This window comes from Cuculus canorus, chromosome 3, assembly GCF_017976375.1.
Source record: "Cuculus canorus isolate bCucCan1 chromosome 3, bCucCan1.pri, whole genome shotgun sequence".
In the NCBI taxonomy this organism is placed as follows: Eukaryota; Metazoa; Chordata; class Aves; order Cuculiformes; family Cuculidae; genus Cuculus; species Cuculus canorus.
The window spans coordinates 2,385,604-2,401,566 of NC_071403.1; the positions used below are offsets into that span (position 1 = coordinate 2,385,604).

The following is a 15,963-nucleotide window of genomic DNA, read 5'->3' on the forward strand; positions in this document are numbered from 1 at the left end:
GGCTCTGCTTTGTCTGAACTACGAGATCAGTGGACACTGACTTCTGTCAGCAACCGACCCACTCCCATTTCATTTCAAATCATGAAGCAATTTTGCCTCATGGGTTAGATGTGCAGATCTGTAATTTCCTCTAAAACAAAGAAGCTTCTAGACTTCACAAAGATTTGTCTTAGTATGAACCATGTCTTCAAAGAATCTATTTTAAATTGCTTGTGATCCAAAACCACCGCACAGGCAAATCCATTTCCAAGATAGCACAGTATGGAATATATAATAAAAGTATATCATTAACTTCACTCGTGGGTCTGAAGACAAGTTTTAGGAAGAAAACTGGGGAGATCAGGACAGTCATACCAAAAAGTATTTTTTTTTACATAGATGGTTTCCTAAGTGTTAGTCACGGTGTCAACACATCAGCTGAAATGCATTTATGCTTTTGTAGGGCAAGGTTAAGGGATACAGAATTTGACTTCCACTTTTGAAGTCTTCTGAACAGCAAGACACAGCCAAAAATCCTCATGGAGAAGGAATTGCTGTCATCATGGTTAATTATAAACATTTCTGCTAATCCAGCTATGGGTATTTAGAAGAGATATTGAACTTTATCTAAATAAGTCAAAACTTACTCCATTAGATTTTTTCTTTAATCAGGAGGAGAAGGGAAGTGATGCTGAGAAAGAAGCAGGGAAGGGGATTGAACAAAACAAGCTGATATGTACGTGTGCAGGGCATGTTGTAATAAGAAAGGTAGTAATTTGCATTTTTATATCTTCTTTTATTTCAGTGTGTATTAAAAAATGCAGCGAATTGAACACATTGCTCATTTTTGCCTCTTGCAGAATGTTTGTCTGTCCTTATTCCAACCATACTAAAGAATGAAGCAGGAACAAAGTTGGATTCGTGGCACTTTAGATCTGCAATAAATCTTTTCCTCACTAGATGGCACCCCTTTACTCCTCGGAATCAATGTGGAGAATGGCAAAAAGCAAAGGTTTAATTTTCATAGAATATATAAGATAGAAGTCTTACTCTTTATCTTGAATACTTTTACTGCTTCTTTATGTTCTGCATCATACACCTTATATACTTCCAAGGGTAAAGTTCAACAATTTACATCTGCTTCATCTATTTTACATCCAATATTTGTGTCACAACGGATTACAGCCAGAAAGTTGTGTGAGAGATGTATCCATCACACCAGATCCGACTTTGAAAAACAGAGGTCAGAATAAACTACAAACATCAGAATACCTCTCACTCTCTGAAGTAAGCATGAATCTGGACTTATGAAGATACTGTGCCAAATCCTCAGCAGGCATAAATCAATTTGACTTCCCAGAAGCTGATTGACGCCCCGTGAAGATCTGCACCTGCAATTTAGACGCTGGCCTGCAGAGCACAGCTTGATTTGTTTTCTGTTTCTCAACTCCGAGGCACGATAAATGAACTCATCTGGGGACACTTCTCGCTTCTTTGTCAAAACTTCCACCTGGGCATTTTGGACTTAAAATTAGCACTCATCTCTTTGTTATAAATCAAAATAATCTTTTCACGGAGAAGAGAAGAAAGCTGATGACTTCAGAGCTGGGAAATCAGTTGTTCAATACCACATCAGTGGTTGCTCTCAATATAATGGGAATCATAGAATCATAGAATCATAGAATCATAGAATCATAGAATCATAGAATCACAGAATAGTTTGGGTTGGAAGGGGCCTTAAAGCTCATCCAGTTCCAACCCCTGCCATGGGCAGGGACACCTCCCACTGGCTCAGGCTGCCCAAGGCCCATCCAACCTGGCCTGGAACCCCTCCAGGGATGGGGCAGCCACAGCTTCCCTGGGCAACCTGGGCCAGTGTCTGACTACTCTCAGTGTGAAGCAATTTTTCCTTATGTCTAGTCTAAATCTGCCCCTCTCCAGTTTGAAGCCACTCCCCTTTGTCCTATCACTCCAAGCCTTTGTAATCACTCCAAGCCTTTGTAATCACTCCCTCCCCAGCTTTCTTTCAGCCCCTTTCAGGTACTGGAAGGTGGCTGTAAGGTCTCCTTGGAGCCTTCTCTTCTTCAGGATGAATCCCAGTGCAAGCAGAAGCAAACCACTACTCAGCTCCATCCTTTTTCCTCTTACTGCCACTAGATGATACTATGGTAACGCACACATCATTCAGCTGCATGCCAGACATTCTGTTGCTGAATTCTTGGCAGCACTCGCACTTTCATATGTAGACAATATACAGGAAGGCATCAATACCACATAGCTTGCCTTCGAACAGCGGTGCTTAATTATATCCCCAGTGATTTCATGCATTAATATACCCCAAGAGCAGGGGATGCTATTATTTGGCCAGAGACCTAAACTGGGCTTTATTTAGACACAAGTATTACGCTAAACTTGTCACCTCACTCTATTTTTGTTGCTACCCATCCAGAGCTATAGTGAGACGTTTTGAGGGAAAGGGCAGGATAATTCTATTTCCCTAGCAGGAAGCAGGAGAATGGCTAGAGGTAACATTTACATTCCGCCTCATGAGCATCCCACTCACTGCTGGTTCTGCACATCCAATCACTGCTGCTCCCATCTTTTCCGTTTCACGCTCTCTCTCTCTTGAGAGGACTCCCCTCCTCATCCAATTGAAAAGTTCCCTGCTAGGAGGAGGCATGCATCTAGAAAAGCTCTTTGAGCGCACAGCTATCATCCTCTCCACGAACCCTTTCTCTCCCAGTTCACATGGTTTGTGCTCTCTTAACACGGCAAAATTAAAAGCAAACTCTTCTTTCTCTCAGCTCCTCTGTAGAGTAAACAGTCAAAACCCTTCAGTGCACAATTTTTCCCCTAAGTAACTCTTACGACTCCAGCTTCTTTTTGCCTAAATAACAAGGTCAGTTCTCCTCTGGTAGGATGGACTACCTCTGCTCAACCAGAAATACACACCCCTGTGTGAGTGGCTGTCTCCAGCCCTGCGCAAAACCCCTGTCAGCACAGGTGGTTTCAAAGACATGCATTCATTTCGAGCTCCTCCAGGGGACAAACATCACATCTCTTTGTCCATAATCCATGGCAGACAGGTTCATAGAATCATAGAATCACTAGGTCAGAAAAGACCTTTGAGGTCATTAAGCCCAGTCATACCTGTCCTCTATTAAACCAGATCCCTAACCACCTCATTTACCCACCCTTTAAGCTCCTCCGGTGATGCGGAAGCCACCACATCCCTGGGCAGCCCCTGACACTGCCCAATAGCCCTTTCAGTGAAGAAATTCTTCCTGATGTCCAATTTGAACTCTCTCTGGTGCAGCTTGAGGCCATTCCCTATCGTTCTATCATCTGTCACTTCGGCGGAGAGATCAACACCCACCTCTCTGCAACCTCCTTTCAGGAGCTGTAGACAGTGATAAGGTCTCCCCTCATCCTCCTCTTCTCCAGGCTAAACAACCTCAGATCCCTTGTTCTCCAGCCCCTTCCCCAGCTCCGTTCCCCTTCTCAGGATGGGCTCCAGGGCCTCAATGTCCTTCTTGTAGTGATGCGTCCAAAACTGAACCCAGAATTTGAGGTGCAGCCTCACCAGTGCTGAGTCCAGGGGCAGAATCCCTTCCCTGCTCCTGCTGGCCACGGTGTCTCTGACCCAAGCCAAGATGCCATTGGCCTTCTTGGCCACCTGGGCCACTGCTGGCTCATGTTTATCTGTTGTCAACCAACATCCCGCAGTCCTTCTCTGCCAGAATCAAAATCTAAAGTAGAAAATTAGGGTTCAGTGCAAACATTGAGGATATACAACTCTACTGCTTACACTTCCTGGATTGCTTCCCTTCAGCCTTTATTGTCAAGCATTCAGCTTACTTAGCTCCATGTGTAAATGTGTGCATGAGTTAGTGCCAAGAGTCAATTTTTCTTCAATTGAGATTCTGGTTTTCAATTTTTGGCTCACCTCGTAGTTCCAACAGGTTGGATCCACTCTACTGGGCACAAGTGGTGTTTGCAGGGCTCAGTGCTAAGTCTGCTTCTGTCCAATATCTTTATTGATGATCTGGATGAGGGGATTTAATGGTCCTTTGGTAAGTTCACAGATGACACTAAGCTGGGAAACATCAATCTGCTGGAGGGTAGAAAGGCTCCGCAGAGGGATCTGAACAGGCTGGATCCATGCACTGAGGCCAACAGGATGATGTTCAACGAGATCAAGTATCAAGTCCTGCCCTTGGGACACAACAACCCTGAGCAGATCCAGGCTAGGGGAAGAGTGACTGGAAAGTGCCTGGAGGAGAAGGACCTGGAGGTGTTGGCCCACAGCAGCTGAACATGAGCCAGCAGTGGCCCAGGTGGCCAAGAAGGCCAATGGCATCTTGGCTTGGATCAGAGACACCGTGGCCAGCAGGAGCAGGGAAGGGATTCTGCCCCTGGACTCAGCACTGGTGAGGCTGCACCTTGAATCCTGGGTTCAGTTTGGGGTCCCTCAGTACAAGAAGGACAATGAGCTCCAGAGAAGGTCAACAAAGCCAGTGAAGGGGCTGGAGAACAAGTGTTATGAGAAGCAGCTGAGAAAGTGGGGTTGTTTAGCCTGGAGAAGAGGAGGCTGAGGGGAGACCTTATCACTGTCTGCAACTGCCTGAAAGGAGATTGTAGAGAGGTGGGTGTTGGTCTCTTCTGCCAAGTGACAGCAGATAGGATGAGAGGGAATGGCCTCAACTTGCACCAGTGCAGGTTCAGGTTGGACATTAGGAAATACTTCCTAATGGAAAGGTTTATCAAACGCTGGAATGGCTGCCCAGGGAGGTGGTGGAGTCCCCATCCCTGGAGGTGTTTAAAAGACATGTAGATGAGGTGTTTGGAGATACGATTCGGTAGTGGACAGGTATGGTTGAAGTTGATGGTCAAAAAGGTCTTTTCCAACCTAGGGATTGTATGATTGTTTCTTTCTTAAAATGTACCAACATGCCCCTTAATTCAGAATTAAATAAATAAGGGCCATGGGGAAATATGTATGAGGAAAATTATCTAAAAGTAAAGTATGTAATTTCAGTCTGGGAAACCTCAGTGCATATTTGCCAGAAGGACACGTTCCAAAGTCTTCCATCGATTCACACAGAAAGAGTAATGATATTACAATGCAGGGGCTTATGCACGTGGAAAATACTCCATATAAATGTAACTTATCAATTTTTCTTTTTCCTAAAACAGTAGCTCTGAATTCCGCTGAGAGTAATGTAAATCTTCCCATGCGCACCAGCAAGCTTCGAGCAGACTGAGCACTACACGCAACATTGATTTCTGCCTCCAGCAAGAGTCCACCTATCTGGGTCAGCAACTGGAGGGTGAAGGAGATGATGAAAGGCTCATTCGTTTCCAATCCCTCCATCATTTCTTGCTCCGTTCCTCGCAGGGGTATATATCGGGTATGCAGTCTTTGCTCCTTGCAGGAGAGCTGGAGACCTTCTCTGCCAGCCTTGTTCCCCTTGCCAAAGCGGCAAAATAAGGACTGTTGCAGCCAGCGGGCAGGGCTCTGACAATACAGGTAATTTCCTTCCTATATCATATATCAAGTGCTGCAAAAATACATCCTGAAGAACACGAAAACTGGGGGGAGTAAATGTTTTTTCCATTGCCTTTATTTTTTATCTTAAATTTTAATAGGAATAGAGACTGCTTAAATGCTTCACACATCCAGGCAATCTCTATAAATGTGGTGTGACTTGCAGCTAAAATAGGAGCATTTGGGATCTGAAAAAGCTTCCCACCTCCTCAAAAAGCCTCTTTACATGTTTCTGAGGAAATCAGAAACAGAGACTTTCAAAATCTGAGTGAAAAATAAACAGCGAATTCAGGTTTGGACTGTTTTGATACAGCTACAATGATTCAACAAAGCTGTGTTGGAAATGTAAATGATTTCTGAGGTTTTCTATAGCAGGCAGGAAACAATCACGATCTTCAAAAGGCGCTATTCTAAAGAAACAAATTGCTCCTCTGGAACTGTTGGCTCCCTGCAAATTCTGTAACGGGGCTTTGAATATTAGTGTAAAAACACATTCACATTATTTAATAGATTTCAATATACAGTTGGAAGAAAGCCTAAGACATAGTATCGTACCTACCTTTACTAGAAAGAAAAGCAACCAAAGGACCTTTCATCTCTTAGAGAAATTGTTCTGGAGCTGGGCTGATATTCACATACTGTAGGAGTTTGCTGCTTATCCTCAAAATGAATAGCAAACGTGTACATATATCTATATCTAGGATTCAAATCCACAGAGTAAATATAGGGAGCAAAATTATTTGTTTCCATAGGCATAAAATTACAGAATCGCATCAAATGTTATCAGACTTTGTGGATATTAAGAGAATTGTATGATCATTGATTACTTATATACCACGGCACTGTAGAGTTGATATGAGTTGTTCTTGTCTTGCTCTAGGGAAAACTCTGGGACCACACGCCACATCCACTGTGGATATTCTGTAGACCAATCTCCCATAACGATCAGATACGTATATTTGAGTACTGCGTTATACAAAGGACAATTTCTTCTTAAAAATCACCTTAAAACGCTGTGCAAGCTATACCGGATGAAACACTGAGATTTTGCAGACATCTTTCTATGCCTAAAAGCAAGTTAAGATGGTGTGTAACCGGCTCCAAGGAAGATCATAGAATCATAGAATAGTCTGGGTTGGAAGGGACCTTAAAGGTCACCTAATTCCAACTCTCCTGCCACAGGGAAGGACACCTCCCACTGGCTCAGGCTGCCCAAGGCCCATCCAACCTGGCCTTGAGCACCTCCAGGGATGGGGCAGCCACAGCTTCCCTGGGCAACCTGGGCCAGGGCCTCACCACCCTCATGGTGAAGAAATTCTTCCTAAAATCTAGTCTAAATCTTCCCGTCTCCAGTTTATCCCCATTGCCCCTCATCCTATCCCCACAAGCCTTTGTAAATAGTCCCTCCCCAGGTTTCTTGTAGCCCCTTCAGGTACTGGAAGGTCACTATAAGATCTCCTCAGAGCCTTCTCTTCTCCAGGCTGAACAACCCCAACTCTCTCAGCCTGTCCTCATACGGGAGGTGCTCCAGCCCTCGGATCATCCTTGTAGCCTCCTCTGGACCCGTTCCAACAACTCCAAAGTAACAGCTTCAAAATAATACACAAACTGCTTTGTGAAATTATGTTGTTTTTTAAATACACATCACATTTTCCATCTCATGCAATTGTAAATTGGGTACATAAATTATTTGTGCAAAATTACTTATTACTGCTATATACATAATCAGAAAAATTTTGGAAACTTGTGCTGCTTTCAGGGGGTCACCCTTAAAATCTGAGTAAACATGCAAGATGCTTTCCTACCCAAAGGAACCACTAACTAAATTGTTTTGATGAGATTCATTGCCTATTTATGAAGTCTCCCTGCCTTAAATTGTGCAGGGCTGGTATTGTATGTTTTGTATCAGGATGCACCAAGATCATCTCATATAAAGTTGAAACGTATCTACTTTAGGAAATTATTTGGTGCCTGATATAGGCCATGCGCTGAATCATTCACTAACTAAAGAATGCAGAGAACCAAAATCTTATTTTTCCCTTTAGCCAACCCGAGAACACAAATCTGACTGCGATCCCTCTTTCAGTCTTTAAACTACAAAAACTTTGCCCTCCCTCAGTAGTAAAACTCAGCTTACCTAAGTGCCTTCTTGTCATATGTCTGTGAACACTTTAATAAAGGAACATTACAATATCGGTGGAACTCCTGATTTGTTGGTTTGCTTTGGCTCCTTTTCAAAGATAAAAGTAGTAACACCATCATATCCAATAAACTTACAGTAATGTTTGTACTTATTCACTGGATTATACAAAATAGTTGTCTTGTTACTGAAATATCCCTGTAGCACTACAAGCAATTAACATTTATAACTACAGATTTTGCTAAGATAAAAGGATATCAGGAATCTACGTCTTCAGGAATAATCATTCTAACAACTAGAGGCCAAATTCTGTCTTCCCTTACAGCCACGCAATCGCATTTATCACCGGTTGCAAGAGCAGAATATAGCCCCAAACCACATTATCATCTAAATACATATATTTTCCTACAGAAAAAAAAAAACAAGCTATGTCTTGTCACTGCTCTTCCCTTCTGAAGGGTAAATACTGATATTTGAAATACCTAAATTGTATTTACAGCTGTACAACAACAATGCCACATACTTGCAAAATATTCCTTGTACTCTATAAACATGGGGTAACTCGTACAATCAGCTTAAAAACTTTTCTTACAATAAAGAAAGAGCAGGCAAGCTTAGACATTTTCTTTGTCAAATTCACATACGAAATACATGGTAATATGACAGGCGACATCATTCCACCCTCCAGAAGCCACCATCTCCACACAGTCCTCCTCGTCGTAGGCATTGTTGGGCTCCCCACTGCGCCACTTGTTGAAGGTCTGCATGGGCGAGCGGTCAGAATAGACAAAATTTCCCTCTTTCTCTAGGTCGTTAATCCCAATGAAGACTCTGGTGAGCCCAGCTTGGTTGATGTAAGAGGCGATCAGATTGTTGGCAGTCTCATCCTTGGGCATGCTCAATGTCCCTCCTCTTCCGTGGCAGTAGAGCTGGGCTTCCTTGTATCTTTTCTCCTCCTTCACCAGCAGATATATCTTATTATCTGTCTCATGCACACCAGCGACAGCTGCGGGGGAGGGCAGTGCTGAAAAGTGAGCACTCGCATTTCTATAAACCAACTTACTGTACACCCCAAAATAGCTTCACAAATCAGATGTGGGACGGTGATGCTCTCGATGAGCAATTCCACCGGCAAAATGCAGCAACGAGAAAGGCAAATATTTATATAAAATTAACCTACCATTTTTTATGAATTTTAACTCCGTTGTCAGCTGGGCCACTTGGATATCCATTTCACCGATAGCTTTCCTTAGCTGGCTGCACTCACAGGGGATGCCTATGACGTGATACAGATACACCACAATCAAAAAGATGTCTAATTTCAGTAATTACCTCAACCATTTTATGAAAAAGCCCAGCCTGGCAGCCCTGGAGACAGCACTACCTCACTGTAACGGTCAGAAACCTCTCGCCTTTGCTACCCTTCACCACCACATGGTTCTTGGAGGTGTCTGGGCTTACACAGAACAGCTCAGCTCACTTTCCATGAACCCTCAGCCCTGCATGATTAGTGCTAACATAAACATATTCCCTGCAAAAAAACCCAAAACCAAAACCAAAACCAGATTTTTTTCTTTAAACCTTTGTCAAAATTTCCCATTTTGAATGAAACTATTCTTTTCAGCTTTCTCCAAAGAGCATTTTTTTCACAGCACAGATCTGCGCAGTCCGTGGTTCACCTGTTCCTCGTGAGGAACATAACACAGCAGATCCAAAAGGCTAATGTTCCAACCGTTTCCATCATTACCTGCAAAACATAGTTCTGTACTTTTGAAAGTACAGAATTTACCGTACTTCTTCCAATAAAATAAGACAATAAAGAAAAAATCTATTAACCCAAATTAATATTGGTTTGACAAAGATAATCTGAATGAGGATACTGAAAGGACAATAGTTACATCTATGAGCTCTCATCTCAAAATGAGGATCAATTACAGTTTCCAGTTCTGTGTGCAGTTATTCAAATCTGCATTTGACTACCCCATGACTCAGTTTAGGTGTCCAAGTCAGCGTAGGCGCGGGGTACTTACACTGCAAAGCTGTGCTTAATGACAAGGTCTATGGCACCCTGGCTCAAGAATTAGAGCAACAGATTTTGATCTTTATTGGTGCACCTTTAATGCACCTTACCAGGAGCAGACAAACTGGGCAAAATCTGACTTATGTAAGGCTTACGCTTCTTATGCCAGGCTTCCACCTTTTTCTCCGTCAGATCTGTGCTCCTGGTAGTCTCCTGCTCCTACAGCATTAGTACCTTGAGGGGCAGGCGCTTCAGATTGCTCCTTTGTGCTGGCTGGAAGCCAGAGTGGGGTATGCAGAGATGTCCTTTTGCACCAGTGATGAATGATATGGGCAGATGCCCTTCAGCTCCTGCTACTCTGCTGGAGTGGTCACACTTTTGAAGAGCTCTGAGACATTGTTTGGACAAATACACGACAAGTCTAACGACTAAGGCAGCTTCAATAAATTTAAAAACATTATAGCGAAATATTACAGTGTCTATAGACATATTTAATTGCTCATGATTTCCCCCAGTATGTAAACAGACGTAGTTTTGGTGATTATACATGCATGTTGTAAAATCCTTCACATACACAAGGTATGTCAGGGCTTACCTGGGTCACCGTTAGGACCTGGTGGCCCGATGTCACCATTATCTCCTTTTTCACCTAGAAACATGAAAAACAATATAAATTTAAGGCAGCTTTTGGTCAAGAGTTCATCTAGCGCTTCTTTATTTTTCTCCAGTAGCATTCAAATGTGGGAAGTAGAAATATGCCCAAGGCAAAATAAAGATTTTTCTGGCCTAGATGTTCCACAACGAAGGCCAACCAAAGCTATGAAAGTTGAACACAAAGAATATGTGCTGATATCCATTTTTCAACATTCATGAACTTCACAGAACCAATAAGTTCAGATGCTGCAGAGGGAAAACGGCTAGATTTGCTACACTGGAGCCTAGATCTATATTCGTAACCTGTATTCGTAATCTAGATGCTTAAGTAAACATTGGTAAAAATTACTTAAATTCACAGAGGAAGCCTATGGGGTTGGCAAGATAAGAATTTGAGTCTTTTGGCTCTGAAAAGTCTGCCAAAATACAGAGCATTTTGCCATCTACTTCTCTTAACTGCCCACACGCGTGTGATGGTGCACAAAGTTCATTATTTAGCCTTAAACCAGGATTCTCACTCTGCTTTAAGGATAAATACATTGCTGTCAGAGTGAAAGGGAACTGGCTGAGAGACCTCAGTTGTCTGGCTGGCAACTATTCCTACAGGAAACTCTATGACTTCTTAACCTTTTTTCCAGCCACTAAACTTTTCTCAAACAGAAATAATCACAGATTTTTCATCCGATACACAAATGGAGAAACAATTGAACTAAGCATACCTTTTGAACCAATAGGACCGATTTTTCCATGCCGTCCAATGCTGCCTTTCTGTCCTTTGTCCCCCATTTCTCCTGTACATAACAGAGAGACAAAAGACACAAGGTAGCGGCGTAGTCTAATTCATTCGGGTTCCAGCATATCAGTATTTACAATGAGTAAAAACATGCTATATCCCAAATATCGATTGAATTCCAGAAGTCCAGTTGACTCCTTGTGAAGAGCTTACAACAACCGAGACAATGATTTAATCTTTGCAAAGCGATTGACATTAACAATGCATGCAGGTGTAAATGAGAACGGATCTTGGCTGAGAGGCACCGGGAAAGCTACTGCAAAGTGCTCCCAGGTCATCATGCCAGAATTGCATTGAAAATTAAGGAGGATTCCATCCAAAGATGGATCACTGGATTAAAACCACCACAGAGCTGAGAAGACATAGAATTACATTGGAAATAAGGAGGATTCCATTCAAAAATGTATCACTGGATTAAAACTATCACGGAGTTAAGAACACCTACAGGATCCACGGCTGACAGTTTCACCTAAAGCTGCAGCCCCACTGTAACTGAGGGCTGAATTTGGGCTTAATGGTTTATTTATACAATATAAACACTGTGGAAACAGTCACATCCTCAGTCTTTGCTCTTGCATTTGAAGATTATATTAATCAAAAACGAAAATTAATGGATATCTTGCATAGACACATATACGTATATACACAGACATATGCACTTGTTCATCTAAAGTCTGATTCAAACCAGCAGTGTTGAATGTTACTAATTTTAGAGCCAGTTCTACAGAATACTTCAAAGTGCAGTTGTAGCAAAGAAACTGCTAAAAAAATCATTTTTGTTTTGTTTTTACAAATAAAAATCAACTATCCACATCTTAAGGTCAACTGAAACAGAAAGGGACCAATCTCCACAGCCAAGTCTCCGCAGTGGATAACTCTACACAGGACAACTCTCTGTGGGACAACTCTACACGGCCAACACTCCACAGGGACAACTCTACATGGCGAGGCTTGGGGTTAGGGTCAGAATTTGCAGCTTCCTGCATAGATTCGCCCCGCAGAGCAGACCATTTAGATTTGTCCTGTGAAGAGCTGGTTGTGGAGCGCTGGCCACAAAGAGTTGGCCACAGACAGTTGTCCTAGACGCCAACTGAAATTTTCAATAAATCTGTATGAACCAGCAATTGTCACCGATCTGTGCCTGTCCATGAAATTTAATATATACCAGAAATTTAATAAATACCCAGAAATTTAATATAGGACAGCTCTATTCACTTATTTTGTCTGACTGACTTCTTTTCTCTAAGTTGTACTTTCCTGTGTGATATAAAGTGAGGATTAGAACGGCTACAGGGGAAGCAGAATTTGCGCTGGAACAGGCAGTTTCTTTGCCATCACTGTCTTCAGAAACCAAGCTGAAGCACTGTTACTAATAAACTGTGTGCCACAGTCCAAGTATTGGTGTAACAGAGGTGAGGTCCTCCAGGGCTCAAATAATAAAACAGCTGAAACATGCTTGTTACGTCATATGGTTTTTCTGGATGGCATTTCTCAAACTTTACGAAAAATAATTAACTTTGTGGTGTAAATTTGAGAGAAGAACTTTATCCTGTAATAGCACAGCCTTCTTCAACTCCAATATCTACAATACTCGTCTACAAGTTTCGAGGATCAGCAGTTGACATTCATAAGCACAAGTCACCTAATAGGGTACAGCAGTCTTGCACATAACTGAGAGGTTTGGCTTAAATTAGGCCATTTATCATCACTAACTCTCTGCAGTCCAAGCTTGCCTTAGCTGCAATTAGCTCTTTATAGAGATTTAAAATGACACATCGCTTCTGTCATTGGTTTAGAAAGGATTCCTTGATTTGTTTTAGGGAGACATCCTAAAACCTATGAAATGAGACCTGGCATTTTGTTACTCTCACTGCGTAGAGAATGTGGCAGTTTGGCGGATGCTGCAGCTCCTACAGCCCAAGGAGACTCCGGAAATCATACTCCATCTCGATGTAAGTGGATGATGCTTTTTCCTAGGTGCAACGTCCGAGGAAATGAATGCTCTACCATCAAATTTAGGCCTCTTTGTATCATGATTTCAAGAAGAAATGTGGTCTGGAGGCAGCACAGCTGCACAGCTATGTCATGTAAGATAGATTTCCTACTGTATCACATATTGGTGGAAAGCAGGTATGGAGGGACTACGGGCCTGAGAAGCCAAATGCCTTTCTGAGGCTCCCACCCTGCTTAGACCCAAGACTGAGCCTACTTTAAGAAATGCAGATTCATTTTTTTCCATGACTGTCCCAGTCAAGACTGCTTCTTTGCTCAAAGTAACACCTGCTATGCACCGTTCCGCTATACAAGAACAACGAATCCATGAAGCAAGGTGGGAGGAAAACTTACCATAGGGATCCAGTAACTGAACCCGTGAAAACTGCCTCAACTCAGCCCCAGTTGTGGATCTACAACAACTGAAGGTCTATCATCTTCTGTTGTTACTGCTGCTGGACAGACAGTCATGTATTTCCTCTATATATTTTTAAGTCTGGATAATTTTATGACTGATTTCATCATTACCTATAACTTAAAAGTGCAATCGACAAGTTTCAGAATGTAAACTGGTCACCACTGGGCAAAGAGCTTTCCTCTGTTTTACTCCATAAAGTCTCAATCATCTTCCTTTTGATGGCACGAGTCAGGAAGAAATCATTTCTTCTGAACGGAGAGAAACAAAACATGTATGGTTTGTTGGTCTAATTAATTACTAGCAAGTCCCACAATCAATTATTTTTCTTTGTTTCCAATGTGCATCAGATTGGATGCACTGAATGCACTACTGGAGATGACACAATCAGAAAATGTTACCAGAAACCGAAAATATTTTTCCTCTTATGCTACATATTCCTACTGGAAGAATGGAAGCAGTTACACTGAGGCAGTTAAAGACCTACTTTGTGGAATACAGCTTCAATTTCAGAGCAGATTCATGGCTTAAAGATACAATTCACCGGGCTGTGCAGCTTACAAAGGTACTGATGCTACCGTTGTATATTTATAGAATACAATACAGAGAGTATATTGAAAGAGTATTTCCTTGAAAACCTCTAAGTACCAGCCTGTAATGAGTTTATCAAGTTGCTCTGAAAGTGACCTTTCTTGTTGTGGATATTTATGAATTGGGATTCATCTAACAGATCGTCATATAGTTGCATGGTTTTTTGATGTAGAATAACTCTTTTGAGGATACGACACCTGAAATTAAGTAAACATACAGATACAACGCATAAATAAAATATAATATACAAAATTACTTCGCTTTCTTTCTCATAAATGCTGCCCGGAAAATGAACTGCTTCTCAATAGCAGCCAATAAAAGCTACGTGATCTGCTCAGAAGTGTGTTATCTCAAACAATGAAGATATACATTAAGTCTCCTGCGCTCATTAAAAGAACTGTTTGGATTTGGTTTTCCCTTACCGAGACTAACCCCTGCTTCTTCTCTAGGGACTTGCTTATTCTGCTTCTTCTGCAGAATAAATCACAGCGTTCCAAGAGAGACCCATCTGCCTTGAGGGTTTCAAAAGTTTTAATACCTTTTGTAAAGTCCTTTTTAGTGGCCCTATGATTGCGAAAAACGCAGCCTGAAGAATCTTAATGAAATCAGGAAGTGAGAGCTGCAAAGAAATAAGGACAATGAAAGAACTTAAGTCTCCATAGACCAAAGGTAGGAAATTTAACGGAAAGTTTGAATGGAGAATATGAAGTAAGTAATCTGCCATCTCTCAGATGAAGGTGATATACACTGAAACCAATTAGAAGACTTAAAGGAGTTTGTAAGGAACTGAAGAGAGGAAACTCTGAGTTATCTTCTTGGTAGACTTTTGAGGCCCACAAAGAAGAGAAGAAATAAAATACCAGAGATGAATGGTGGGCTGGACAACCAGAGAAAAAAACAAGGGCTTTGGCTCTGTGCAACACTATAAATGAGGTCTTCATACAGTATGGCAAATCTCCAGACAGGATTAACTGGAACAGGAAAAAAGGTAAAAAAAAAAAAAACACTTAAAAAAAAGAGGAAGGTGTCAAAAAGACAAATCCAGCAGAAATACAAATTTACTTTCTCAGAGACAAATTGAATTGTGCCAAATAGAAGAAAAGAATAGTACTTTACTTCCCAAACTTAAGGGTTTGAAGATATATCAGATGATAGAAATTCTTCATGATTTGACAGAGTGGACATCATGGACACCTACATAACAACAAAAGTAAAGTGTACCAAACCAGACCAAGGACTTGTTGTCTCCAGTACCATCTTTGAAAGCAATCAGCAGAGGATACATAGAAAAAAAATGTGAAATATAAACCAATCTTACAATGTTTCTCCTTAATGGACATCCATAGTTTTGCAGCAGTCAGTATTCCCAATGCAAATATTTAGTCTGACTTAATGAGAACAGTATTTTTGAAGGCTATAATAACAATTAACTTAAAAACTATTAGCAACTAACTGGAAATCAGAAACTTCTGAGTAGAGTCAGCAGTGGCCCAGGTGGCCAAGAAGGCCAATGGCATCTTGGCTTGGATCAGAGACACCGTGGCCAGCAGGAGCAGGGAAGGGATTCTGCCCCTGGACTCAGCACTGGTGAGACCACACTTGGAATACTGTGTTCAGTTCTGGGCCTCTCAGTACAAGAAAGATGTTGAGGTTCTGGAGAGCGTTCAGAGAAGAGCAACAAAGCTGGAGAAGGGGCTGGAGAACAAGTCTTACAATGTGCGGCTGAGGGACCTGGGGTTGTTTAGCCTGGAGAAGAGGAGGCTGAGGGGAGACCTTATCACTGTCTGCAACTGCCTGAAAGGACGTTGTAGAGAGGTGGGTGTTGGACTCT

The 15,963-nt window shown here is 41.9% G+C and overlaps 1 protein-coding gene across 3 annotated transcripts in view; it reads right to left on the minus strand.

Annotated features, from left to right (window-relative positions):
• Positions 1-4,810: 4,810 nt before the first annotated feature.
• The window catches only part of COLEC11 (collectin subfamily member 11), a 47,176-nt gene continuing 36,023 nt past the window's right edge, over positions 4,811-15,963 (minus strand). The window contains exons 4-7 of one of the 3 annotated variants that reach the window (XM_054063902.1): positions 11,061-11,132; positions 10,283-10,336; positions 8,848-8,943; positions 4,811-8,691 (exon numbers count right to left, since the gene is read on the minus strand). In XM_054063902.1, the coding sequence (XP_053919877.1) occupies positions 8,282-8,691; positions 8,848-8,943; positions 10,283-10,336; positions 11,061-11,132 (632 nt within the window). In that variant the 3' untranslated portion in view covers positions 4,811-8,281. The remainder of the gene's footprint in view (positions 8,692-8,847; positions 8,944-10,282; positions 10,337-11,060; positions 11,133-15,963) is intronic. The other 2 variants (XM_054063901.1, XM_009559344.2) reach the window with 2 other exon arrangements.